This window comes from Coturnix japonica, chromosome 3 (assembly GCF_054131305.1).
Source record: "Coturnix japonica strain WE chromosome 3, WE-NBRP24, whole genome shotgun sequence".
Lineage (NCBI taxonomy): Eukaryota > Metazoa > Chordata > Aves > Galliformes > Phasianidae > Coturnix > Coturnix japonica.
In genome coordinates, this window is record NC_140665.1 from 24,684,242 (window position 1) to 24,711,553 (window position 27,312).

The window sequence follows — 27,312 nt, forward strand, 5'->3', positions numbered from 1 at the left end:
AACCTCAACCACACTGTGGCTAGAACAAACCTCAAAGAACTTGTTTCCCAGAGGCAGTGCTCTTTGAAGTGACATCACTGACAGTTATAGCTACTGTTGGTATTTATGAGGTACAAAATGATAAAGTAAATAGGTATAAAATGTGATTTTAACAGCATAAGTATCACCAGACTGGTTTATATTCTTGCTCTCCAAACATATATTTGCTTAAGTAGTTTTGTTTTCTCTCCATTTTTTTCTTTTTTCCTTTTCTCTCTTTTTTTCTCCATGAAGTTTCTGCCCTGAATAAACATAGAAGCAGAGTTTGCCAACTATAACAGAAAACCTGTTTGGATGTATATATTTACTATGAATTGAACTTTCAGATCTTAACTGCTCCTATGTATTTAGCTTGTTTACTTGCCAAATATCAAAGTATTTGGAGGAAGATCTGTGCATTTTCCATGTTGCTTTCAGTGTGCTGCTTTGCTTGTTGGTGATTTATTAATGATGCTCATGATTTATTACTATCATTTTATTAGATTATTTGCAAATCAGTGACAAAGGACTGTGTAGACCATGCCTTGTTAGTCATAAAAGCATTCAAGAAGCCATGAAAATCAGTTAAGCTTAAACCTATTGAACGAAAGAGCATACTGCTGTCTATTGATCAGTAGCCTTTAGGTATTTAATGAATAGTAGTACTTTGGACACTGTCAGATAGTGTTTTCCTTTGGATCTGATAAATTGTGCTCTTTTGTATTAGTGGTTTGAGATTTGACACAGAACACTCTTGTATTGGCATTTCTTTCACCTCTATTGCTGTGGTGAACTTACATGACCAAGGCAGATAAATATAGTTAGAAAAGCTGTTTTTTTCTTTTCCAGTACTGTTTTAGACACTGAGTTAACACCAATCTGACTTTTAGATAAGGCAGAAGACTGAGATACTACAAATAGTTTGCAGAATACTTTTACAGGTAGTATGCCAAATGTGCATGTATGTATATTACATGTGCAGTCTTTCTCTCTTGTATGTGAATAACTCACATATTGATTTGGACTGCAGTTATATAATTTCTTTATTAGTAGGGAAATTATTCTTAATTTATTACTAAATAGGCAAGATGTATTTAAGTTTATGAACTCCTTTTTGGCTTGATAGGTACTATTTGCTTCTTTTTGCAATATCAGGACTTGATAACTTCCACATTGCTGAATTTTCCGCCACTTAAAAAACAAAAACAAAAAACCACAGAGCTGGCATTTCCCCTCCCCTCTGCTCCTGTCCCTATGAAATAAAAATAAAATAATTATGTTTGGGTTTCTTTTTTTAAGCAGGAAGAATAAGCCCAATCACCTGCCATATTAACAGGATTAGGAGCAACAATCTTCCAGCAGCTCTTTTTCTTAATTATTATTATTATTATTATTATTTTATTTTATTTTGAGACGGGCAGGAGGGGAGGAATGTTAGTTTTCTAACCATTCCTTCAGCTTGCTCAGGTTATCTAAATTTGAATTAGCTCCTCTCAAGTGAATATCATTTCAGCAATGACCTCTGGGAACTGGCTTAGCTGTACTGAAGAACAGGTCCAAGGAAGCACAAGAAGGCTTGTAAAAGGTTTGGAAAATCAGCCCTACGAGGAGAGGCTGAGGGAACTGGGGCTGTTTAGTCTGGGGAAAAGGAGGCTGAGGGGAGACGTTATTGCTCTCTTCCAGTATCTGAAAGGTGCTCACAGCGAGAGCAGGGTTGGTCTCTTCTCACTGGTAACAGAACAAAGGGAAACGGCCTCAAGTTGTGCCAGGATAAGTTTAGGTTGGATACCAGGAAAAACTTCTTTAGAGAAAGGTTGGTAAGCACTGGAATAGGCTCCCCAAGGAGGTGGTTGAGTCACCATCCCTGGATGTGTTTAAAAACTGTTTGGATGTGGTGCTCAGAGACATGATTTAGCAGACAGTTTTCTTAGAGTTATGGTAGTATGGTTAGGCCATGGTTGGACTCAATGATCTTTAAGGTCTTTTCCAACCTGAGTGATTCTATGATTCTGTAACAGTGATAGCGGCTTGTGTGTCAGTAATGCCCCAATATGTCAAGTACATTAAATATTTTCTCATATTCAATTTTGAGACAATTTGGAAGCTCTTGCAGTTAGAGGCAAAATCCAGTGACACATCTAACACTGAAAGCAAGAATGAGAGCTCAATGCAGGGTTTTTTTGCCTTTTGAATGCACAAGTCTTCTGTCTCCTTAAAACTGCAACATTGTTCTGAAGGCTGAGAGCTGAATTTGTAAGTGCCAGAGTAAGCAGACGTCTTTCTCAGCCTGGAAAGGCTGGGGGACAGGGGAAATGAAGTATTTATGAGCCTTTATTTGAAGCTACTATTTTTTCAGGCTCTCTGGAACATGTGTTTTGAGGCTGGCTCTGTAGACCCTCGATGTGTGTTTCTTCCAGCACAGATTTCTCAGTGGGTCAAGCAGTAGTGGCAATTTCAGCTCACGAATTAAAAAAAAATGTTTGCTAAGGTAGATGAACTGTGACTTATCTGTTGGTTTAACTTCCAATTTCAGGACAGAGGGCCTGCAATTAATATTCTGACCCTTTCACTCTTTTCAGTTACTTCTGTAAGAGTTAATTTAATCAGTTTCCTTCTTAATCTGTTAGCAGATTCAAAGGCTTTCTTGGCAACACTGTAACACAGTGACCACCTAAATAGTAAATGAAAACATGGCTAAAAAAAAAAGTCAAAGCTTAACAACATCTGCAGTACATTAAGAAAGGTTTTGGAGCTCTAACATATGACCTAAGTGCCCAGCATCCTCCCAGAATGGCTTTTACTGCAGCCTGGCTTCGCTCTGCTCTTTCTCAGAATTGGCTTAAAGGGCAAGTAGCGTCCAATGACCACATTAACTGACCCAATGGAAAGGATATAAGATGCATAAGCATTTACCGTCTCAAATCACTATACTGTATGTACGTTTTATATAAAATATAAGTCTAGATTAATGCCTAGCTTGTTTAATAAATGTTTCCTATGTCACAAAGCTAATAGTGAAGTTACAGAATTACAGACATCTGTCTGAATGGAAAATGTATAGCTACAAAATATTTTGTGGTTAATGTAAATAATTTTTTGATGACTGTGTAGCAAGCAACTGTGATAAAAGTTTCCTCTGCTTGATGTCACCATCAAATGCCAAGCCAAATCAGAATCTCAGCACTTTGAATTTAATTCCATGATATGGACCATTTCCCATAGGCAATACTGAAATGTGGTCAACACCCAGTTGAGTCAAATAATGAAGGAAAAAAAAAAAAAAAGCAACAAAAAACAAACTCCTCTAAATAATGTTTTGATTCCTGTTATAACTTGCTGTAGAAACCCGATAAACTCGACTGAAATTATAGTCAGAAAAGTCTTTTGGTAATGTGCTTCCAGTCATCTAGATCCTGCCCAATTTTCTGTCTGTCTGTGTCTGTACTCTGGGTACTTAGCTACCCAGAAGAATCTCATCTCAATCACAGTTTCAAAGAAAATTATGTGTATGCAGTCTATTATATAAGTCATACTGTTCTATCTATTCACTTCCCATTTAAAGACTTGGTTCATCTGTGCTGCCCACAGGCAATGAGGGACGGATATTATTCTGTCCCTTTTGAGAAAAATCCTACTCTATGTTATTTCCTACTGAGGGAATAATAACAAAACAAAAAATATTAAAAACAAAAAAAAAACAAAAAAAAACAAACAAGCTGATATCAGACAAATATAGTATTTTTTTATTAATGTACTAATTATAGGGGCTGAAAACAAGGGTGTTTAGCATGTACTGCGTGACTATTATTAAAGAATTAAAATTTAGGTGGTCTTTTCTGAGAATCAGTAAGATGCACTATGTATTTCTGTGGTATGTATCTTTACTTAGCTCCTGATATGGGGTCTGGTTTAGATAGAGCAGAACCGAGCTGACTGCTTACTGACTGCTCAGTATTGCCTGAGAGAGACATTTGCGTTCACCTAGATGGCTGTAGTTAGCCTGTTCCTTAGCGCCCCAAATCCTTCCCTGGGGCTAGCCTAAGCAAAACTTTCCTAAGCTGCTTAGTCCTGCAGTCCGTGTTACTCCATGTGCCTCATCTATACTAGTTTTAGTTCAGGTGTCTGAGGGCTTTTTCTTGGAAACCAGTGATGGGGAAGTAGTGAATATGAATTCTCAGAAGGACTTTGGTAGACTGCCAGTGCTTTAACATCTTTTGGTTTTTTTTTGTTTTTTTTTTTTAAATAGAAATAAATAATAATGGCTTTGTTGTTATTGTTTGATTGCAATAGTATTGCAAAGTGAAAGTATAATCTGGATTCTAACCTCCATCTCTCCAGGACTAGACTAAAGGGAATACTTTCACCATCGATACAGTGAAAATCTCTCAGCACCAACTTAATTTGGTTAAGAAAAGAGGATAAAAACATGAATGGGGCTGATTTCCTTAAGCAGTTTAACACGCTGCTGATCACAGAAGTTTTAGGGAAAGAAGAAAAAGCCAACCAATATTCAAGTAGGCAGCAAACCCGCCTTTGTGAAATGAGATTTTCTTTGTATAGCACTGAGGAATAATGCCTTCCATAAAACATATAAAAGAGACATGAGTCTACAAGGGGACCTCCTGAATCTTTGAATCCAAACATTGCTATTGTATGACTACATTAGTAAAAATGACGTTAATGATGCAATTTGTGTATATTCTGCATGTGTCAATGAAATTTTTAACTTAAAATTATCTTTGTCCTAGTTGTTCTCTGTTCCAGGATCCAGCCTTACTGAAGGTTAGCTGCAGTCATATAATCACAGGTACTTACTCAGTTTGTCACATTGAGTAGTTTTAATGTATTTTATATGTTTTTCAACAGAGATTAAAAAACTAACAAACAACAGCAGTGACATTGCACAGAGTAACTATTTTGTCCTTTAGGAAGGAAGTTTACGTTAGAGAAGGCAGTACAATCTTCAGGCATCCCTGAAAGTATTTAAGGTAAAAATATTTTTATTGGAAAATAAAACTGAAAAATAGGATTGGGATTTGTTTACTTTTGGTTTGTTTGTTTGTTTGGGTTTTGTTTTTCTTTGTTTCCTCATAAGTTCCAAAGAGGAATCCAAGTAAGCACAGTAATTTATTTTATAAGAAAACTGTAGGTTATACATTACAAAACAACTAAGTAAAACTAACCAGAAAGGCCTGGGATTAAACAGATGAAAAGTTCATTCCAGATGGAAAAGAGCTCAAGAGTCACCGCTTCCCCAAGTCCAGAATTTTCTGTGAAAATTAGGTTATATTAGTGTAGTCTTGAAAAGGAGGTGAGGCAGAGTTAAGACAGCAGTTTAACTGTGTTTGACAGGCTAAATGGAATACATTTACTAGCTCCAAATCACTGTGCAGTGCTCTTGTAATGGGTGTTTTGCTCTGAGCATAATGAGAAGAGGGAAAATTATTTCATTTGTCCAGACTATAATCAATCACTTCCAGGAAAAGATCATGATTTTCCAGTAGCCATAGGAGTTGTTAAACATATTAGTTGTAGAAGCTACCTTGTGAAAGTAGAAAAAATCATGAGAAATGAGTAAGATGAGCAAAATTACCCTGTAATTGTATGACCATTCTTAGTCTTTCTTGTGTTTGTGCCTAGATGCATGCTTTTTTCCTTTACTGTCTCTAGGCTGCCAATAACTATAAATTCATGCAAGCCATAGAAAGGATGGACAAGTCTCAAAAGAAAAGGGATTTTTCATCTGGCAGAGTGTTCACCCCAAAAGTCGTAAAAGCCTTTCCTGAAACTTTAGGATTGCAAAAGCTTGCTGAGTCTTGCCAAATTTCTTGCTTCTGATGGAAATTCCCTAATGATTCATGTGGTTTCTGGATAGCAATATAAACAAAAGGTTATGGTAATCAAATGTTTAAAAGGATGATAAAAAAAAATACTCTGCACAGCTATAATATCCAAGAATTTGAATGTCTAAATGTGTGTTGTCTCATCTAGGAGACTATTATCGCTCATAAATTTATAGAGCAGGAAAGCTGAATCACAGAAGGGCCAGTCTTGTCCCATTGAAGTTTATGCTAAAATGCCTGGAAAGTCTCCCTGGTGTACAGGATGCAAGAGTGAACCAGGGATAATTAGGATTTCATTGTGCTTGCCTTTGTGTGCTTAAAGTGCGAAGAAATTATCCTTTGTTTTTTTTTTACATGCCTGCTTTATACTCTGAAAAGCTTTTTACTTAAGGAGTTCAAGAACAGATACAGTTCTGCTGCCTTTCCTGGACTCTCTGGAGTCTTGGACAGAGGGGAGGAAAGAAAGGAGACTCAAATAATCTTCTGGATTCAAAAGAAATGGTCCATGAAGCTAGCAGAGAGGAAGTTAGAAAGTACACTAATTATTAGCTTCCAGTAGTCATTTGACATCTAGGAATTTCTTACAGGCAGTGTTGTGTCCAAAAACAAAACTCTGACATTTTGCAAAGATTCCCTGGAAGGTCTGCCTGCCCAGCAACAAATTAATATCAGGTAAACATTTATTGAAGCTGCCATGGATAGAGTCTCAGCTGAGGATATACCTACAGATTGCTCTCCTGCCTTGAAGGAATTAGGAAACTTGTTTGTTTTTTATCATTCTCCTTTCAATGCCTCCTGAATCAGTCTATTAACTTGGAAAAGATTGGATTTGTTAAAATAATAAGCCAGTTCAGAAGGAGATAACAGTAATGTATAGGTTTAGTTATTGTGATTGGTCTAGATTATCTTAGTGCTCTTTCCGGCCTTAACGATTCTATGATCCTATAGCTACATGTCGACTTTATGGACGTAATTCTTCAGTTTTAATTGGGCATTTTAATTTCACCCCCCAGAAAATAAGCCAACTGAATTCTTTCAATCCCATTTAATTCCCACCCCGGTGTGCAGCTTCACTTTATGTTCCCTGTAACAAAAAGGCTTTTAACGTTGATAAATGGCTGCAAAGATTTTGCTTTTACTTTGTTGCTTTTCTGTTTATTTAACCAAGAGCAGTTCTTTTAGTTCTGACCTCAGTCTTGTCAAAAAGACTGTGTTTGTCAAACTGCTCATGCTCCCATTAACTCCCAGCTTTTTCAATTGTCACATTTGATGAATGGCTCAAATACTGCTAGCATCATTAAAAGCAGGGACACTGAGTCCAAATACACACCATAAATAGGAAAATTTCAAGCAAAGAAAACCTTTTATTACATAAAGGAAATTGCAAGTGATTTAAAAGTAATCTCTTTTAATACTATCTTTCATATGTGCAGGAGACAAGAAGAAAACCGTCAGGTTTTATGTTTGGTATTATCTCTTTATAGCTAGAGAACACTGGTAGCTTTATAACCATATTTATACTGGGGTATCTGGGACTGCGTGAAGGAATGATCTTGCTTAGTGTGACTAAAAGTGACAGAGCCATCCCTGCAGTGCTTTGTCATTCCAAAGGGACTGCATCTTCCTAGTGCAGAGCGTGAAGTCTTGCAACATGATGCTTACATGCTGTTTTCTTCCTCCAGACTGACAGAGGCTCCAGGGTGTGCGGTTCTGCGTGCTCTGGCTCAGCCCCAGCGGTGCCCTTAGCTCTACCAACGTGAGTAGGAACCACCGCTGAGTTTCCCTTAATGACCTGCCGGTAACAGCGGTGCAAGCTCAGGCTTGCCAGAATTTGGCAGAGCGTAGTTCTCCAGTTACGCTCAAGCTAACATTTCAGTTTATATTGTCTGGTGCCCTTGTCTGCCCTTTGTCGTACTTACAGCACAGGCTATCGAGAGACAGAGTTCAGGATTAGTGCTGGAAAGTTGGGTAATGGCTTCAGCAGAAAGAAATGTTGTTGTTGTTGGGGTGTTGTTTGGATGCTGTTAAAGTCTAGTTAAAGGCCAAGGAACTTGTGGTGATTTTTCCATTCCCGAGCCAGATAAATTTATTCAGATCAGCATCTATGCAGATACAATTAAATACACATTTTATAAGTCTATAAGTGATATACTTCTAGACTGGTGACATTTGTATAATACTCAGACTCTAGTCAGAGTTACTGTAATTATTTAATTGTTATTACTTATGACTTTGTTTAAAAAAACATTGCTCCAAACTGCAATATAACTATAGTTGCATAGAGATACAGCTTGATTCTAATATTGCTGAGTACTGCTTGTGGAATTTTCATCATGATATAAATAAATACATTGCTACAGTGTATTTTTCCTGGACAGTGATAGAAGCCATTCCAGTGAGGACAGCAAGCAAATCATTAAAGCAATTCTGGAATGGCATCAGAAGTAGGTCATCAACGTTTCTACTTTCCTGAGCTACTGTAGATCACAGGGCTCTTTTTCCCTCTACAGAAAACAAGAGGGATTTATTAATTTATTTACAAAATTCAGAGAAAACAAAGAAACTCCTGGTTGTATCAGAAACTTCAGCATTATCAACTTTTTGCTTCCAGTGAATGTAACTCTGTTTGGTTGACTGAGTGCAAGCAATGATAGAAACAGTCTCTCTGCTATTGTTTGCAACTCAGACTTTTGTCAGAAGGACCATGCAGGACATCAGACACTGAGCTTGAGACATCGTTACCTTGTTATTAGTGCAAGCATAAGTTTAAAGCTACAGTGGGAAGGATTAGTAGTTCATGGATTCATTTCGGTTCGTTTTCCCTTTCTCAGATGCTATATGCAACAAAGTACAGAGATGGACTGTAGACTTCCAGCAAGTTACCACTTCCAAGGACAAAGACAGGAAGCTTGCTCCTGGCTGTGTAAGTGCTTCTCTTTGTCTGGCTTGTGGTGGATTTGATTGCTAAGGTTTGTATGTATTTATATTGCAGTGACCTGGTCTTAAGATATGGTAACTTACTTAATACTTTTCACCCAGATAAACCATGAAAATATATTATTTTATGTCATCAGTAATGTTTGTTTCTGCCCTGAGGTGCCCCAGGTAACTAACGTTGGTCACCTAGGCCCCTACATATATGTTTGGCATATTAAGTATCTATCTCTATATATTTAATCAATAGAGTTCATCACAATTCTTTCATTATTCACAGAGAGATATGAGCAAAGTACTTTCATTAGAACAAGTGCTTTTTCTCAGTCTTGACTGTATCCTTATTTCTTTCTGTGCCAGAATTAAATGTGAATTAAGACAAAGTAGATACACTGCAGTTGTTCCCTGCGGAGACTTTCTGCATTTTTAATCATTACTTGTTGGTGTTACTGTATTTCTGTAACTATTTGGAGTAGTGAAGCCTACAAAGTATGAATTAATTTGACTAACTACATTCAAACTGAATCTATATGAGCCAGTACTCAATACTGATTTCTGTGAGACAGGATTGGTTTATAACTGTCAGGGCAGCTATACCTCTGAATTAAACAGAAGTATGTACAAAGCATAGGTCAGTACTGAGCCTCCAACCCATGCATGCTCTCCTACTAAGATCAGTGAGACTAGTGGTTAGGAGAAGATAGATGTGGAGATCTGTAGGCTCAGTTAGTCTCTAATGAAATGTATCTGAACCTGGAAAAGTGGAATTGAAGATGTCAGTATCTACTCACTTGTAAGATCGATGAAATAGAGAATCAGGCTCCTAGTTCACTGAAAAGGCATCAGTAAGGTTAAAGCAAAACATAAGAAAAATCTTGTTTGCTCTGCCCCCTCATTCAACATATAAACAATACTGTCAGAAGTTTTGAAGGGAGCCCTGCAGAATTTTCCTGGAAAGCATCGTTGGCAGAAAAAGAATTTTCATCAGAACTCAGCAAAGGAGGTGAAAAAAAAACCCAACAGCATAAATCAGCTAGCAAGTTGACCCATGGGCAGCCAAACCAAAGCAGCTTCATTTCCTATGGATTTCTTTCTCCTCAGCCTTGTCATCTGCTTCCCAGCTCTCCACCACCAGCAGCCCTGCCAGTCTTTCAGGACCTGGCAGGGAGAGCCACCTGCATGTCCAGGCCAGCACTGCAGGCCCCATCATGGGCCAAAGAGTGCTGCCAGTGTGTCTTGGCCATGGCTGCAGGGCCGGCCTGCTTTCCTCTCCCTGGAGCATGATATTTGGCTCTTTTGATGTCCCAAGTTTGCACAGGGTTTATAAGGGTCTGCAGGTCATGGAGACATCTATGTCCTTCTGTGAGATTTAGTTAAAACTGAGGGAAAAGAGCAAGCAAATGATAGACAAACATTTGCAGAACACAGTGCTGTTGTAACCTCATTTCCCCAGGGAACTATATACTTTTGTGAGCAGTTGGTATTTTTAGAGATTAGATATTTCAGTTGTTTTTAAAAACAAACAAAAAGATGCTTAGAACAAATGCCAGAGAGATGGCACCATGAGTTCTCTGGGGAAATAGCCACAAAGCCATTCCAGATAGCCATATCCCACAAAAGATACATCTCAACCCTACTAGCTATACCCTGTGAGTTAGGTAGGCTACATAGAAGATGCTGAGGCCCAAAAGCTCAGGATCCCTGCAGCAAGCAAGCCTGCCTGCCGTGTGCCAACTCTATGCCAACTCTATGCCACGTGTTTGGAAGAGAATTTGAAACAGAACAAGTGAGTCCAAAATAAAAGAAGTCATGAGCTTATCCCTGGGAATGGTGCTGCTGGTGTCACTGGACACCACTAGGTCACTACAGCATTTCTGAGCTGGGTATTTCTGTTTTATAGTATACTGCAGATTACTTCCATAATGACCTATTAAAATACTAAGATTAACTCAACTGCTGCCATGGTATCTTCAGTGTCCTGCTTGGCAAAGCAAGCACATGCTTTTTGTTTTCTTTACTCTGGTTTGCTTGCTTGCTTGTCACCTTGGTTTTCCCAACAGTGTTTGCCTTGTGCTGGCACCACCCAGAAAGAAATCCTGGGCTGGGAAGTAAATGAGGCACAAAGATAGTGTCAACATAGATAACAATGAGAGGGCTTTAGGTCTGCAGTTTGTAAGAAAAAAATTAAGAAATTTTGCGTCCTTTGAAAATCATTCATTAAACAAAATACAAATGAAATGTCTGTATTTCTATTCCAATCCAATAAGCTAGGAGTAGCTCGTTTTGCTCAGTTCTGAAATTCATAAAGATATGACTGAAAAGACTGATTTTTGCTAACATTAAAATATTAAATCAGGATCAGGACTTCTGTTTGGGCTCATAAGCAATAGTGTGTGCGTTTCTAGTTCTCTGGTTTACTTTTGCCTCACGTGCATCACGTGAGAGTCTTGCTTTTCAAAGAACGAATCTTTAGTACTGTTTTGTTTGGACAAATTTAACCAACAAATTACAATGTGAGTAGTTCTTTCTGGTTAGACAGTTCTTGGTATTTATCTTCTAATTTTTCCCTCTTCAACGTGCACATTTCTCAAAGCTTGAAAACTTTAGAAAGGATAAAAGTAACTTAATAACTTTTTAGTCTTTTAGAAATGCTAACTTGGACCAAAATGTTATTCTTCACTTGTTGTTTGTTTTTTTTGTTTTGTCGTTTCTGGACTAAGAAATATTTCTAGCAGTGGTTAAGATATTGCAATTGTCAAACAGTGTCCAGAATCCATAGCAAAGAGTAGCCAGTGCTAATGATAAATAAAATTCTTAGCCAAACTGTGTGATCCACAGCTCTCAATAGTCAGCAAAGCTGGAGTTCCCTCATGTTGTATCTCAGAGCTGTAAAACATGTTCTTGTCTGACTGTTGCATCAATTCTGATATATACATATATATTCTGCATAGATATATATATTTATCTAGCACTACTTTCTTTTTGTCTTCTTCATCATTGTCCCTTGGACTATGTGAATTTTCAGCCCACCCATCTTGACTGAGCTGCCTGGAAGCTTCTCTGGAGTGAGTTTCTTCTAAGATACCTGCAACTTGCTCCATTTGCTTGAGCATCCTAGAACTTCTTAATCTGCTGTGTTCTGGTAAGCTGTAATTTTAAAAGTGAACAATCAACTGCTTGTGGGAATGCTAATGTTTACTTAGCTGTGTTTTGTTTCACTATTTCTAAATGACTTATAGTGGATCAGCTCTACAAAGAAGCATACTCCAAACTAGAGCTTTATTCAGACCTAAGCATAGTCCTCATGGGCTTCACTGATCATCAAATCATTGCTTATTGTGAGTCTATGTGACTGAGACATTAAGTGATGCAGAGAACCTGGCTAACCCACAAAAGCTCAGGGTGTCCGATTGTTGTTGTCTGCCCCATCACTCCCCTAAGAAGCTGAATATAACAGAGTTGAGAATCACTGTATCTGAGTTCCACTCCAAAGACATTGGATTCTGAACCACCAGAGATCTTTGTTTTTCCCCAAACACAAGCACCCTTCTGACCTCACTAATTTCCTGATAGAAACTAAAAATCTTTTTGTTATAATCAGAGTCAAGTATCAGTTCCAGAAAGCCATTACTATGCATTATAGGCACTTAGGCACATTAGAAAACAAAACAAAACAAGCTATCTACCACTTTCCAGGATTAATGCTATGAAACATTTTATGGGTGGTCCTTAAGAGGACAGAATGCTGCACTAATGTGTGACTGCATGGCAATTAAGCTTAATTAGGGAAGGTTTTGAAAAAGACAGATGAAAGTAAATTATGGGAATGAAAGCAACTGTGCTTTTGGGGACTACGTTCTGTTACATTAGTTCAGTGAAGCATTGCTAATATTGTCACCCGTCTATCACACTTTGACACGCATCCAGAAGTTTGTCAAATCAAGCATTTTTCTCTAGAAGCAGGAATCTCTTAGGAGCACATTCTTCACTTGATCTCTGCTGAACCTGCCGGTTTCTTCAGAAGACAGCAGCGCTTCCATAGTAAGAAGGATAGCTGAGCCTTAATGTGACCATCCAGTTAAGTTTAGCCTCGTTTCTACGTGGAGTAACAGAAATAATGATGTATGTGGATTTTGATTTTCTTATATGTGCTGGAAGAATTTTTTTGTAATTTCCTATTTTTAATGCTTCCTTAGATTTACAACTGAGCAGTCAGACTATCTGATTCTGATTTTCCCCAGTGACAAGACCCCTGTAAGCAGGCTTAGAGCAGCTCTCAAGCTTTATTCTGCATGGTTTGAGAGTGTATCATCAAACAGGCTCCTTCAGAGCAGAGCATTTCTGTGCTTGGAAACAGGCTGTTCTAAAACTAGGTGCCTGTTCCCTCTCCTACAGAATTTTAAGAGAAAAAAAGTTTAGCATGCAGTCCTCAATGAAACTGAATTGTTTTTCTCCGCCTGGAACTAAATGGTTGTTACTACGCACACTATTATAGTTTATATTGTTACATTGGATTTTATTAAATTACGGAAAATAATTAAGTAGAAAAGCAGGAAACAAAGGCTATGCAGTCTTTTTTAGCTCAAATAGCGTCTGGCATTGCTTTCCACCAGGACAGTGGGATGCTTTTTTCCCTAATGAACTTTTCATGTCCAAGATGAAATGCAGATTCTTTGGACGATTTATTAAGAAAAGCACCAGTTTCATGTGAGCAGTTTTCAAACCAACAGAGAATTTATATATGGAAATCATATATGATTGTAGGGAAACACCTCATAAAAAGAATGACTATGTGGTCAGCAGCTGTAATTTATGTGCATTCTTTTTTAATAAAAAAATGTGTGTTCAGACCAATCTTTTTCATTTTTATAGCAGCTCAACATGATTGCTTCAACTGCAGTTGTTTAACCTTCTGACTTTCTTTGTTTTGCTTTTGAGAGGGAAAAAATGGAAAACTAAAACCAGCACTTTTTTTCAGATACTGGGCTTATTCATGTGTGAAAGGTGCTGTTAGGACACCTTTCTTTGCTGAAGAAAGCTGAAGTGAGTGTTCATGGAAATACTGCTGATAAAAGGGTGTATTAAAAAATGAAAATTGACAAGAGGACGTTAAGTACAAAAAAGAAGATACTTGGATTTGATGGCTGAGCATGAATGGCTGCGTACAGGTAATTGAGATGCACTTCTGTTTGCCTTAACTCTGAATGTTAGATATACAACAGATACCTGCTGTATCTGTTACACAGATACAAAATTTGCAAATGATGTGTGTCTGTGAATTACCATTCCCTACAGGTTAAATTATGTGGAAAGTACAATTAAAAAAATCCATTTCTTGCACGGATGCTGCAGGCAAACCTCTACATGGGATCTCTTAGTTAGCAGAAAGTTCTATATATAGAACCACAGAATGCCTTTCTGGAGACAATCCCCTTAGCTGGGGAATGTTCTTCAAATCCCTTGTTTTGCTCCACATCTGCAACTGGAAAATGAAGGATCAGCCTAAGAGTTTCTGGTATGTGAGGTAATACGGAATACTTGCAGGGCAGCTGGCACAGTCTCCTTGGTAGGGTTGTTACAAACCCTCCATAGATTCATTCTTTCATAGAGATGCTGAGATACTGGGAAAACCTGGTGTAGTTAGGCAGTAGTAGGTGAACACGCCATTTCTCTGCTAAAAGCATAAAACCAGTGTTTATTACTTCCTGCTAGATCACAGAATCTTCACTCATCTGTCATTTTGATGGTAGCCACTCTCTTTTTATCTTCTTCATATTCATGAAGTTCTCTGCCCTACACCTCCTGTAAATTCTTCATTCAAAAAGGTTTCCCAAGGTCTGCAGCGTTGCTGCAGGCATCTTCTACAGCAACTCAGCCTCCACAAGCCCCTGGAACTCGCTCAGGAGGGAATTCTCTGAGGTGAATGAATAAGGCTGGGCAAAGACTGGCATTTAACTTTTGCTCAATTACTGTCATGGAAAAATCACTTGAATTGGTTCTTTACAGGAACCTACAGAACATAGGGATTTGGTCTTGTGTGATTTGAATAATTTCTAAATTATGTTTTTTATGCCAGAATGCTGTGATGTTATCTGTTGGAAGAGCCAGGAAAAAGCAGGTTCTTTACAGCTCATAGAGACCTGCAGTAGTTGCAGCAACTCTCTCTCTACTTCCCCCCTGCACTAGAGAAATGGAGGCTTGCATAGTGAGCTGCTGAAGAAATGCACGTGTGGAGCAAACAAGCCCATTATACCCAGATTTCTAGGCATTTTTCAGACCACATTTCTGCAAGGGATATTTAACATGTACAGGTGAAGAAACTCAGGCTTGCTGGTTTCCTTGGATTCCTTTCTAACCTGCTCTCATTTCTCTTTTTCCCACCTCCTCCCCTCTTTTGCGGCTTCCTGGCATAAGTGCCCACAGCAAACCACTGTTCGGGATCCAGGAGCTGTACTCCACTGCAAGCCTAGTGCTAACCTCAGTGACAGCTGCCCAAACGCCATGATCACACATTCCCGGCACCCTGCCCTGCCAGCAGTGGTAGGAAACTCCAGTTTATGTTAATAAGGTGTGGAGGGTAGCCAAAATATTTTCTGAGTTTTCCGGCTTGAAAGGGTAATGAAGCTACCTCTGTCTCAGTAAGCTGGCATAGGTGCAAGCTAAACAACTGCAAAACGTGTTTTCAATGAAAAATACAGTGTACAAACTGCAGGTTTAGAACTTTCACTGTAGGTTGAGGTTTTTCATCTTTCCACTTTTTTTTCCAGCCCAGCTACTCTCCTTCACACAGCAAGAGCAATGTAGGGGGAGCAGGCTGTTTCTGTAGATTAGTTTCATGTACTTATTGCCAGTATGAGAGTCGAACTCAGAAAGATTTCTTATTTTATAGCAAAGTAATGAATCGCTTAATATGAAAGGTAAACCCAAAAACTTATTTCCATAAATTTTGTCCAAAAATCTACGTATTTATTAGCAAAAAACAAACAAACAAACAAAAAAAAAACAACAAAAATAAAACCCTCCACACTACTGTAAGCATGGTCAAATTCTTTAGGCTTGATTCAAAAAGCTTGCTCTTTTTGTCATTCCTCTCTGACCTCCTCCCTGTAGCCCTGTAATGAAAAGCAAGCCAAAGATCTGCTGAGAAATGGGCCAAGCCACTGCTGACCTTTGCAAATCCAATGCCTTCAAAGCAAGAGCTAATCGACATGTTCCCACGCTGTGTGTTGCTGAAACATACGATGCAATTCAAGGAATGAATTCACCATGGTGCAATCTCATTTTGAATCCAGTTTTTTCGCTATGTGTCAGAGGGTGAAGGAGGCAGAGCGTGGTACAGATTATAAACAGCAATCACACATGATAAGTTTCACAAACCTTGTAAGTCTGTCTTTGAAATATTTCTGACTTTGGAGGGGTTCTTCACCTTAAAATTTGAAATGCATCAGCCCCTCCTTTTGTTCAGAGAGATATTTTATTGTGATTTAAAAGGAAGATAAGCCAGTGGCTAGTTAGGCTGAGAGTTTGCACTGAATAATCTCTAGCTGGGAAGAAGAATAGGTCTAGGGTTTATGAGCTGACAAGTAACAAAGGTCTGGGAAGATGTTTGTGCACCAACAGGTGCTATAGGTGAATAGCGTAGTGATGCAGGAAGAGCTTTGGAATTTGTATTTTAAATTCATCTCTCTCCTACTTTGCATGTGCAGATTTGGTCTGAGTGCTATTACTGGTCCACAGCAAAGTGAACAGGTCCCCCTGTGGAAAATGTTTTACCAGTTCCACCAGGTACTTCAGGTGTATATGCAGTATTGGTACAGGAGCAGCATATTGGCACTCCTCACCTAAATCTTACAGTCTTTTTTTTTCTACAGGTCCGTGCAGAGCTGCACATTCTTTGTGTCATGGGAGGAGCAGCTGTTATGTCCCTTGCAAACCCCACATGACTTGAAGGGCTGGGTAACATGGTGCACCCACCCTGGGTATGGCACTGCACTGCAGCCTGTTTACATGCTGCAAGTGGTGCCTGTTTGCATAAAGCCACTTTTTGTCTGGAGCAAAAGTGAGAGGACCCATTTGTCATTTAGCCACTGTAGGGCATATGTCATAAGTAGTACATCTCAAGCCATTTTGTCAGTGCCCAAGGGAAGGAGTTCTGTAATTCCCAGTGCAAGGTTCGGTGTCCCTCTCCTGGAAGAACACCACCTCTCAGGCTGGGAAGCCATGGCAAGGCATGGCAGCCAGAAGCCAAGCTGCTCCACATTTGACACCTTACCACAGATCTCCTGGTGTATGGTGTATCCAGCTGTTTTGGTCATACAGTGACACCCGGAGATATTATGACCAATTTATTTCATTATCATCTTTATTGCACAAATGCAATTCCATTAGAGCTGATGTAATGGAGAATTGGGCCCCCAGGCTAATGGTCTAAACTGTACCCTGGCTTTGTAAGCTGAGCTTTCAAATGAAGCTTCAATGCTCTCATTTTCAAGTTGTCCTTAGCAAAGCAAATGAAAATATATCATTGTTCTCAAGTCTGCTGAATGAAGCAAGTCATTCTTTTTTTTTTTTTTTTTAATTATTTCCATAACCATGAATAGTAATTTCATCTATTCATGACTAGCTTATAAAAGAGTTTGCTAACTAGCCAGATTTGGAGAACTTTCTCATCAAGTGTTGCAATAAGAGAATTGTTTGCGTTTTTATTAATCTCTCAACATTTTTGTTATTTTCAGTCTCACAATTAGATTTTCCAGTCTTCTGGATATCTGGATTTTGGAGAAGAGATTCTATAGACTGGATGGGTAACAGCTGTTACCAGATAAATTTAATGTTGGGAAGGGCAGTGGGCTAATTTATGTGCTTTCTCCCTGCACTGACACCTTTCGCTGTGGCACTCCGTTCTAGTCCTGTGGCAGAGATTATCTTTGCACAGAGGGAGCCCTTATCAACATGGTTACATCTACCTTTAAGATTTGCTGCTATTTTGTAGGTCAGTAACAAATGCCTTTGTGATAGCTCTTGGTCCTGGCCTTCCAGTACCTGTATAAAAAGAAAAGAATGGGAGAGGAGCTCTAACTTTGTTAGTTAAAAGCACTGATAGATTTTAATTTCTGACTTTTTAAAGTCACACCAACATCAAGCATCTTACTATACATTGGAAATGCAAAGCTTTTGTGTCTGTAACAGGTGCCTTGTACTGTGAATTCCACAGAAAGAGATGCATAGGACTGAAACGGAGTTTCAGCTTAAAGAAATGGCGTTTTCTCTGCTCCCCCCTCTGATTTACCTTTGAAGTAAACATTTGTATGAATCTTCTTTTGTTCCTCACCTGGAGTAAAATTCCATGTGCTCTTCCTTAGATTACTCACTATTTAGGTAAGGTCTTGGAGAGGAATGATGATTTATGGTACTGCAAAGTACGAGCGGATACAAACAGGCTGTGTCTCTAATAATGTTGTTCTTGCAAACCACTGTGCCAAGAAATCAAAAAACTGATAGCTTATATATAACTTATATTTAGATATAAGTAATATTATGTAATATGTAGAAATTTGACCTGATTTGAAAAAGTTGCACTGTGTCTTATTCTTCTCTTCCTTCTTCCTTTTATTATTTTACATGTGTTCATGTTTTCACAATTGCATGTTGTGGTTGCATGCTCACATTCTTAAAACTTCCAGAGAAAAACAGCACTTACAGCATGTATATTGCCTACGAAAGGTTCCCTGTGACCTATGATATTGTAAGATACTCAGTTTGATTAAAGATTGAACAGCTTATTCTGAATACAGTCTCTAAGCAAGTAAAAGAATGGAAGGTTATCAATCAAGAGTAGTCATGTATTGACCAGGGGGAAATCATGCTTGACCAATCTGGTAGCTTTCTATGATCTCATGACTGACTGCATAGACGGGGGAGAGCAGTGGATGTTGCATACCTTGGCTTCAGCAAGGCTTTTGACACTGTCTCCCACAATGTCCATGTAGTGATTAATAGATTAATACTTTTGTTCCTTTCCTGCTCTCAGGAATGTCAGAATCCATAACAGGAGAGGAGATCCTGGCTTCACAGAGTGTATGTAGATCCTCAAATCATTGCAGAAATTGCTTTGATTCTCTGAGAGTTTGAGCTTTTTCTGGCCCAGAGGCACTGAACATCTCATCTGGGAGGATATCATGGAGCGTTATACTGCATAAATGGTAGCTGGGCTGCTGTTGAACAATGAGCCCTAAGAGAAGGACAGAACAGAAGCTATATCCAAAAGCACATCCCTACTGTGTTTTTTGTTTGATTTTCATTATACTCTAGGCCTTAATTAATGTAAAATATTTTTTCTTTTGTCTTCTCTCACTCACTGACTGCTGCTTACTATATTTAAAGCAAATGTCTCCAGAAGAGAGAAGGTCTTTTTGAAAGTGCTGCTGAGCTTTTGTGCAAAGCTCAGATATTTTTTTCTGCGTGACCTGTGGAGAAATAAGAGTAGCTCAGTCCGTTTTGTGGTGAAGTTCTCCAACTTTAGTAAAGACTTAGACTACAACAAAGATCAAATTACAAAGGCAAACACAAAATCATTAAGGAAGTGGACAGTTTGCAACAGGAGTAGGAGAGTAAGCCCTATTCATCCTCAGGTAATGGCAATTTGCCGCTCAGCTGGTACTGTAAACATAACAAAGAGTTTTTGTCACGGAGAAGAAGTCTGAAAAGGTGTCAGTCTGCAAAACTGAAGGAGCTGGCAGGATTTTTGATGCAGAAACAAACCTGCTAATTGTTTTCCCTTTTGTTCATTTTCTCTCACTACAGTCCAGAGCCAAAATCATTTCAGTAGCTTTCAAAGCTGGAAGCTAACCAGGTTCTCAGAATGGGCTCCAGTTCACTCAGGGATGGCAAGATGTATACTTTTCTTCTTCTTTATGATATTGTTAAAAGCTATGTGCTGCTCTCCAGCGTGTTAAAAAATTTATTTGAGATAAGTTAGCTAATTGAGGAAGATCCTTACTTTCTATTTGAAGAGAATAAATTTGCTGTGTGCAAATAAAAATAAGGAGAAAAACAGAGGTGTGACTAAAAATGAAAAGAATAGTGAAATCTACATTATGGTCTACATGCCATGCACAGCCCTTTCACTGAGGAAGCACACTGCTTAATGTCTCCTTTGCAGCCTACATGGTCTGAAAAATTACTCATGCTATTAGGGATCCTGGGGAACCTGAGATAACTACCAGAGAATTAGGCACACTGAGCATGTGTACCTTGACAGAGATCAGTCTAAGTCACTGTTTTCTGGTGATATGTTGTGCATGTTGCTTTCCTGCATCCAGAGGAGGAAGTCTTGATATTCCTACAAAACAACAGGAGCTTGTGCATCTGATAGTGCCAAACAATTTCCAAGGTACAAAACCAATAATTCAGGTGCAGTATCACACAGACTGCTGTAATAATTTAGGGCGAGATGTGTGAGTCTGGGCTCAGACTGACACAGGTTGTGTATGCCAAGTTAAATGTTGAATTTAAAGCATCATATCAACAATCATCTGAATCAGTACAGAAACTGTGAAGTTTAGTGTCTATAGCCAACATGGGATTGAAGTTCTATGGCTCTGCAAGTCCACTATGAGCAAATAATAACGTTTTTCTTCTAACAATTACATCTGCATAAAATGTATCAGACTGTGGTTTGCTGATTAAGTTTAAAGTACAGACAAAGTAAAGTACAGTAACTTTGAAAGTATGAATTGATCTAAACAGGGCCGTATTATTTACAGGAAAATGAACTGAGATTACTGATGGCTCACTGCACAGGAACAGCATTTGCTGTAATAGAAAAGTGTATACCATGGATTAACTCAGTCATTTTTGTAGTGGCCTGTTTCTCATTTTACATGCCCGGCACTTTGATCCATACTATAATGTAGGTACATACAATCCTGGGAAATTTGCTGCCCCAAACTAAAGATTAAATAATTTAATCAGAGGTACTTTTACAGGGATTTTTCAAACTATTTTAATTATGCTTCATTGTGTGAAGCCTGTATCTTTCTGTGAATATTATATCTAGAGGCAATTTAAGAATACAACCTGCTTGTAAGCTCAGGTGTTTGAAAGCAATCAAGAAATTGGTTACTTGTTATAATTTGCAGTGCCAGAATAATGAATCTTTGAATGTATTTTTCTTCTGTTAAACATATTACTCTTTTTATGAATTTCTGTCTTTATTTTTGCCATTCATCTGCTAGTAACTATATTTTCAAGTACTTCAAGAATAAATGATGGCATGATGGTGGTTTTGGACAGATTTTGAGCTCTGCTATGTTTCTACAACTTCACAGAACATTCAAGGGCCTGAGAGCTGTTATTCCAGACATAAGGTTGTGTAATTCAGACTAAATTTTGTCCATTTACATCTGTGTTCAGAGAAGATGCTGTAGTCATCCAGATCCCTAAAGCCAGACTGGTAATCCAGTCCAGTTCTTCAGTACTGTTTTAACTGTTGTACTCACAACTTTTGTGAACTTCATATAGCTTAGATTGTGGGATATAGGTATAAAGATAAAATGAGCTCTTAGAGATGAAAACCACTGATATTTTTTACTAATTTCTAGATCTCCTATGTCATTAATGCTCTTTGGGAAAGTTCTGATTTACAAAATATGATCTCATAATGTGTTTTATCTTATTGGCTTTTTGCCACATTTACAGAATGTGGTGTGTCCATACAGAGGCATCCAAACTGCATGCTTCAGCAGTGTATGCATGAAGAGAAAGAGTACAAAGCTGTTTTTCATTTCTGGAAACAGATCCTAGTTATACCTCCAACTGAATTTTTTTTATTGGTTTTGTGGTTCTGGTTTTGATTGAGTTTGTTTATTTGTTTGTTTGTTTCGTTGCTTGGTTCATTGATTTATTTTTTTTAGTTGTTTACTGTATGCTCCCAGGAAAAGTCCAGGTTTCAGAAGTTTCATCAGTTTAATGCTTCTGAAAGCTTTACTGGAAGCCATGATTGTCTGCTCACAAATGTATTGCCTATGACACTTTCAGAACTATTCGGGAAAAATCCCTTACAACACAAGGGGGAAAAAAAACGAAAAATGTGATCCTGATCAGAAATCAAAACTATATCAGTAAAAAGCAGGATCAAATATGAGCTGAACAGGGATTAAGTTGCCAGTTTTATTCAGTTGAGATCACTTTGAAGGATCTGGCTCTTCAGGAAAAGCTGTGAAGGTCAGCCATTCAACAGTTTCTGTTCTTTGACAATATGTTATCTTAAGAACAAATACATTTTTCTTTTGTCATCTTTTCACCTTTTTCTCATCTAGCTATATCTTTACAATTATGAATTAGTTATAGATGGATAGACATTATTTTATTTTATTTTATTTTATTTTATTTTATTTTATTTTATTTTATTTTATTTTATTTGGCAGACCTTTACATCTTGGCTCTTTTCCCCTCCCTTGGCTTATTTGTTGTTTTTTTTTTAAATCTCTGTTGAGGGAATGCAAATACCATTATACTCACTTATCAGATGTTTTTCCAAACAATATTTGAATACCTAGAAATAAGAAAGTTGTTCTTTTGCTATTCATCTACTGCTATGCACTCCTTATTATTTGCATTTAGATATGAGAAGTTAAGAAACAACATCTAAATTACCAAAAAACAGACTAATCTCTAAAACTGGAGCTGGAATATTCAATATAACTTCATAAGAAAAGGCGGCGCTTAAGAAAATAACAAGGAGCATTTAACAGCTTTGTGCAAAGTATTATTTTCCAGGGAGCATTCAACCCAGTTAGAACTGGGAAATTTAGAAACTGTATAGAAAGTCATGCCCTCAATAGATCTAATCACTGCCTAGGTCAAGAGGGGGTTTAGATAAAGTTCACATCCAGATGCTTTGCCATCCATTGGTGAAAAAGATGATGCTAATTTGAACATCTGATACGTAGCTGATACACAGTTCATGTATTTCTAACCTTGTTAAGCACCACCTTTTTATAAATCTTCATCTTTTTTTAGCCTGGATTTTACTCTTCTGGCTACAGCTTTTATAGGACTAGTTTTGTTCTTGTTTTTGTAGCATTTTTCACAGTTTCCACCATAATACTTACACACTTGTAGAACTCTAGAGTTATTTCAGTTATGTAGGCTTTAGTTAATAATCATCAATGACCTAGTCAAAGCATGAGATGTGATACTCATTAGCAAAAGCACAGTGTTTTACAAATGCAATGATGGTACACAGAAATATTAAACTGTTGGGAAGTTTGGTAATATACTTTGGGCATGTTTTTCACATGCTTGTCTAGGAGATGGATTACTGTATGAAACAGGTTAATTTCTCCATTCTGCTCAGATAAATCCAGTGTGATTCTAATTAGTAGAGTCAACTCGATGGTCTGCCTCTCTGTTTATTTGACTATGGCAGTGAGGTTGTTATGTATATCAGATTGTGGCTTTCTGTTGTAATTAGACCACATCAGCAAAGTGTTATCTGGACCTATATGAAGCATAGCTGATAGAGACTCAATTTGACAACTTGTGCTGTGTCAGTTTCTCTCACTTTCATTTAGAAAACCATTGAGAAAAACAAACAAGCAAACAAAAACACAATAAAACAAGAATAAATAATCATGACAGTTCCTCTCAGTGCTGATAGTGTTGATCAACCTCCTACTTTCTCAGGACGTAATACATGCTTAGTATTTATCAAATAGGAATGTCATGGACTACTTTGCTGACTGAGGAAAGCAGTACCTTTTTCAGTCAGAATAGATATACATCTTTACCTCCTTAACTGGACAAAATGGATGATAAATAATCACTTTTATCACCTTTCTGAAATAATTAACTTGTCTACTCTTATTGTAGAGAATACCAAACCATCCAACTAGAAAGCAGGCTTTGTGAATTGCCTTGCTGAATTCCTAGTTGTTTGCTCTGGCAGTTTCCAATGAAGCAGCTGGTTGTCTTTGGAAAGCTATGCCTGTTGTTTTGAGTTTGAACATCATGTGTCTTTAATTTTCAGCACTAGCCAGAGGGATAAGTATCACAAATATCTGCTTGAAGGCCTCTTGCCCTTGGGAACCAAATATATACTTGGCAGCCTCTCTGACTGTGGGACTGAAGAGAGAATCAAAGTTGACTCATTGCTTTATATCCTCTGAGGCAGAAGAAAGAATAAAAAGGGCAATTGCTGCTTCCTTCAGTTGCCTGAAGCAAGCCTTTCCTAGTTTGCAAAAAATAAACTAATGCCATTTTCTAAAATGATCTGCCCTCTATATGAACACAATGTTCCATCCAGTCTCACACAGCTAATCCTGAGACTGTATTCTCCCTAGACTTCTCCCTAGTGCAGTCTTGAATGGGGTTCAGAACCTACTTGAGTTACCCCAAGTTAACTGTAATCAGAAATGGATAGTTACATCTTTTGCTCAATGTTCATCTCCAATAGAATCTTGTTCTTCAAGTCAACAAAAACAAACACTAACTGAAGTCACAGAACTGTAGTGGATGGGAGGGACCTCTAGAGATCATCAAGTCAAGCTACAGCAGGCAAATTAGTTCACAGAATGCTGTGTGCACTGCTGGGGGCTGTGGAGTGAGCCTTATTTTTTCTTTCTATGCTGTTAACATGTTTTGATCTCCTACTGCATGATTAAGGCCAAAAAAAATGAAGGTCAACCTATGACTTTCAGCGAAGCAACGTTTATTACCATGCCACTGGGTATGCCTCCCAAAGATTCCCAACTTTAGATCTGATGCTGAAATGAAACAAAGATGTTAGTAACATCATAATACATAGGAGAAGCCTAAGCCCCAATGTATGCATTAGTTAAAGATCAAGCATGATGCCAGATGATCTTTGATTCATTTTAGAAATGTTGCTAGGCAGAGCTCCAAGCTTGCACCAAGTGATGCCAAGATATGTGCTCATGCCTCCATCATCCCTTATCTAAAGTGGTCTAACTGCCAGAAATAATTTGAAAAACTTCACACATTTTGCAGGTTGCTCTTTTCTACATAAATATTGTTACTTAGTAATTTTCACTTAAAAACAGAATTCAGGTCTTGCATTTGAGATCAGTGGAGGATCTGTCTATAAGACAGTGCTTACACTTTTCTAGGAAAGCTATTCTTATTATTTTATAATCAGCTTAACTTAGTGCAAAAGTCTTACATAAGAAGTAGGCAATTACCAACTGAGAAAGTCCAGCATTCTTTTCTTTCTTAGAATTCAGATTTGCTGTTAGTCCCTAAGTTCAGTGCTTTGCTAGGGTGTATACTTTTGAATTGTTAAGAGACTTGTTATATTACACAAATACAGAAAGAATTTTATCTGAGGAATAAGCTCCAAAAGATGAATGAATATATTACCTTAACACAATCTTGTCTTATCTTACAGACAAGTGATACAGAACCCACTGGAATTTGTTGCTGTCTCAAAGCCGAAGAAGACTAGAATCAAAATGGTTCTAGTTATTCCTGGCTTTAAAGGTAAATTGCTATGACTTTTTAGATGTTTTATTTTAAATACGCATATATGTTATTGGATTATATTTTTATTTATTTATTCACTCTGTCTGTCACCCAGAATATGGTATTGATTTGTAAAGAATCCATACAACTTCGGGAGTATATTCTGGCATCCAACTGTGCAATTAGTACTGAAGGCCCATGATTTTTTTACTTCTTGACATTCTTGATTCCATTAGTATCTTTTATGTCTTCTATCTGTAATTTGTTGTCTTGGAATGACAGAGACTCTCAAAGCAATGTAACTTGCTTTGTATAGAAGAGCCAGAGAAAGGTGTGTTGCAATGCAAAGTTCATTTGTTTCTTCTTCCTTACTCCTTTTAGCCCTTATTTACACACTCAAGGTCAGGCTGGATCAGGGTTTGAGCAACCTGATGTAGCTGTAGGTGTCTCTGTTCATTGCAGGGGAGTTAGACTAAATGACCTTTAAGGGTTGCTTCCAGCTCAAATGATTCTATGATTCTGTAGGAACCATCCTGTATGCTTTTTCATGGACATGGAAGGCACTCTGTACTTGCACAAAGGCTGAAACAAGAAAAGCAAAGAGTTGATACTAAAAGAAAAGAATTCAGGAGGATCTATAAAAAGTTTAAATTGTTAAAACATGTATGTGGGTGTGTGCAAAAGGGAATAAAGCATAATTAAGCCATAGAAGCCTCAGCAGGACTCTGAACATTTTCTGAACATTGTTCAGAATGCATTGCAGTTTGTTTTAAGGAAACATCAAGAATACCCACATCCTTAGAAACGGAACTTTTTTGTAGTTTAGCATTTATACTAACAAATGCATGAAGACAGCCCTTTCCCAGACCATTCTGCTGTGGCACAGGGAGTTTGTTGTAGGAATTTATGAAGGCAAACATCCTCGTCTGCTGAAGAGTTGGGCTGTGTATCTTAGGCCAAGCTGAAAGCTAGGGGATGTTTTACTACCCTTCACTAGAAAGGGCACTGGTGTACTTTTCCAGCCAGGGCAGGCAGCCAGCTCTATGATTCCCTGTCATGGTGGGCACAGCCCTCTGACATGCTCAGGGTGTTCCTTGTGTTCACACTGATGCCCAGAGGAGCATAAATGGGTGAGAGGGGGTAGCTTTGCTAGTTCTCCTTTGAAGTAGGAGATAGCAGAAGGAAGAGTGCCAGTCACAGAAATGTATCTTCTCAGCTACTGGAGCAGCATTTCTAATTGCCATATAATGTGGACAGCTTAGGTTTGATGCCCCCATTAAGTGACACAGACCCAGACACTGCTCTTCCCTTTCCTGCCCCTGCCCCCTCCTATGTCCCTGCTGCTTCCTGCAGGTGAGCCTGCGTCACCACTGCTGAAAGCCACCTAGGCTGCTCCTTTAGAAAACCCTGAGGCTGATAGAAAAAAATACAAATGTGAGCTTCATGCTGCTCTATAAATGTGACAGGTTTTGTTGATTGAATCTATTTCTGCAGTCTCCTCTGCAGATCCCATCTCCTGAGAGCACCCAGTGAAACTCAGGGGGCAGACCTGGAGTCAAATGGGGCTTTTGGGCCCCACTTAGCCAGCCAGACTTCTGATAAACTCTTCTCATGGTCCCAAGAACTCAGGACTGTAAGGACCCAGTCCTGCCCCTTGTCAGGGCAGATTTCTTCCCCAAAATGATCTTATATATTCTGAATGTTCAGCTAACACTTTTGGAACAAGAGACTTCTTCTCTGGCATATTAGCATAATGTTGTGGCTGGGAAAGAAATGAACAGTGATAATGGTGAAATTATGAAGACTAATGAGAAATTGAGCTGTTATCTATCACATAAATACACATTCTAACATACAGAAAAACCACAGTGCCAACTGGAAATACTGCAATCCTCAGGGAAAGAAAAGAAAAAGAATTTAGTCAGAAGTGTCATGTTTTTACATCTGGTCCACCTAAAAAAAAAAAATAAAAATCTGACAGTTTTGAAAATGGCTGCCAGCCAAGATTTCAGTAATATTTCAGTAATGTACTGGG

At 38.2% G+C, this 27,312-nt stretch overlaps 1 protein-coding gene across 3 annotated transcripts in view; it reads left to right on the forward strand.

Moving 5' to 3' along the window:
* The first annotated feature begins 13,812 nt into the window (after nt 1–13,812).
* Nucleotides 13,813–27,312, forward strand: part of LOC107311199 (uncharacterized) — a 29,535-nt gene continuing 16,035 nt past the window's right edge. For all 3 annotated transcript variants that reach the window (XM_085543059.1, XM_085543056.1, XM_085543058.1), the window contains exons 1-2: nt 13,813–13,963; nt 25,204–25,295. In XM_085543059.1, the coding sequence (XP_085399185.1) occupies nt 13,950–13,963; nt 25,204–25,295 (106 nt within the window). In that variant the 5' untranslated portion in view covers nt 13,813–13,949. The remainder of the gene's footprint in view (nt 13,964–25,203; nt 25,296–27,312) is intronic.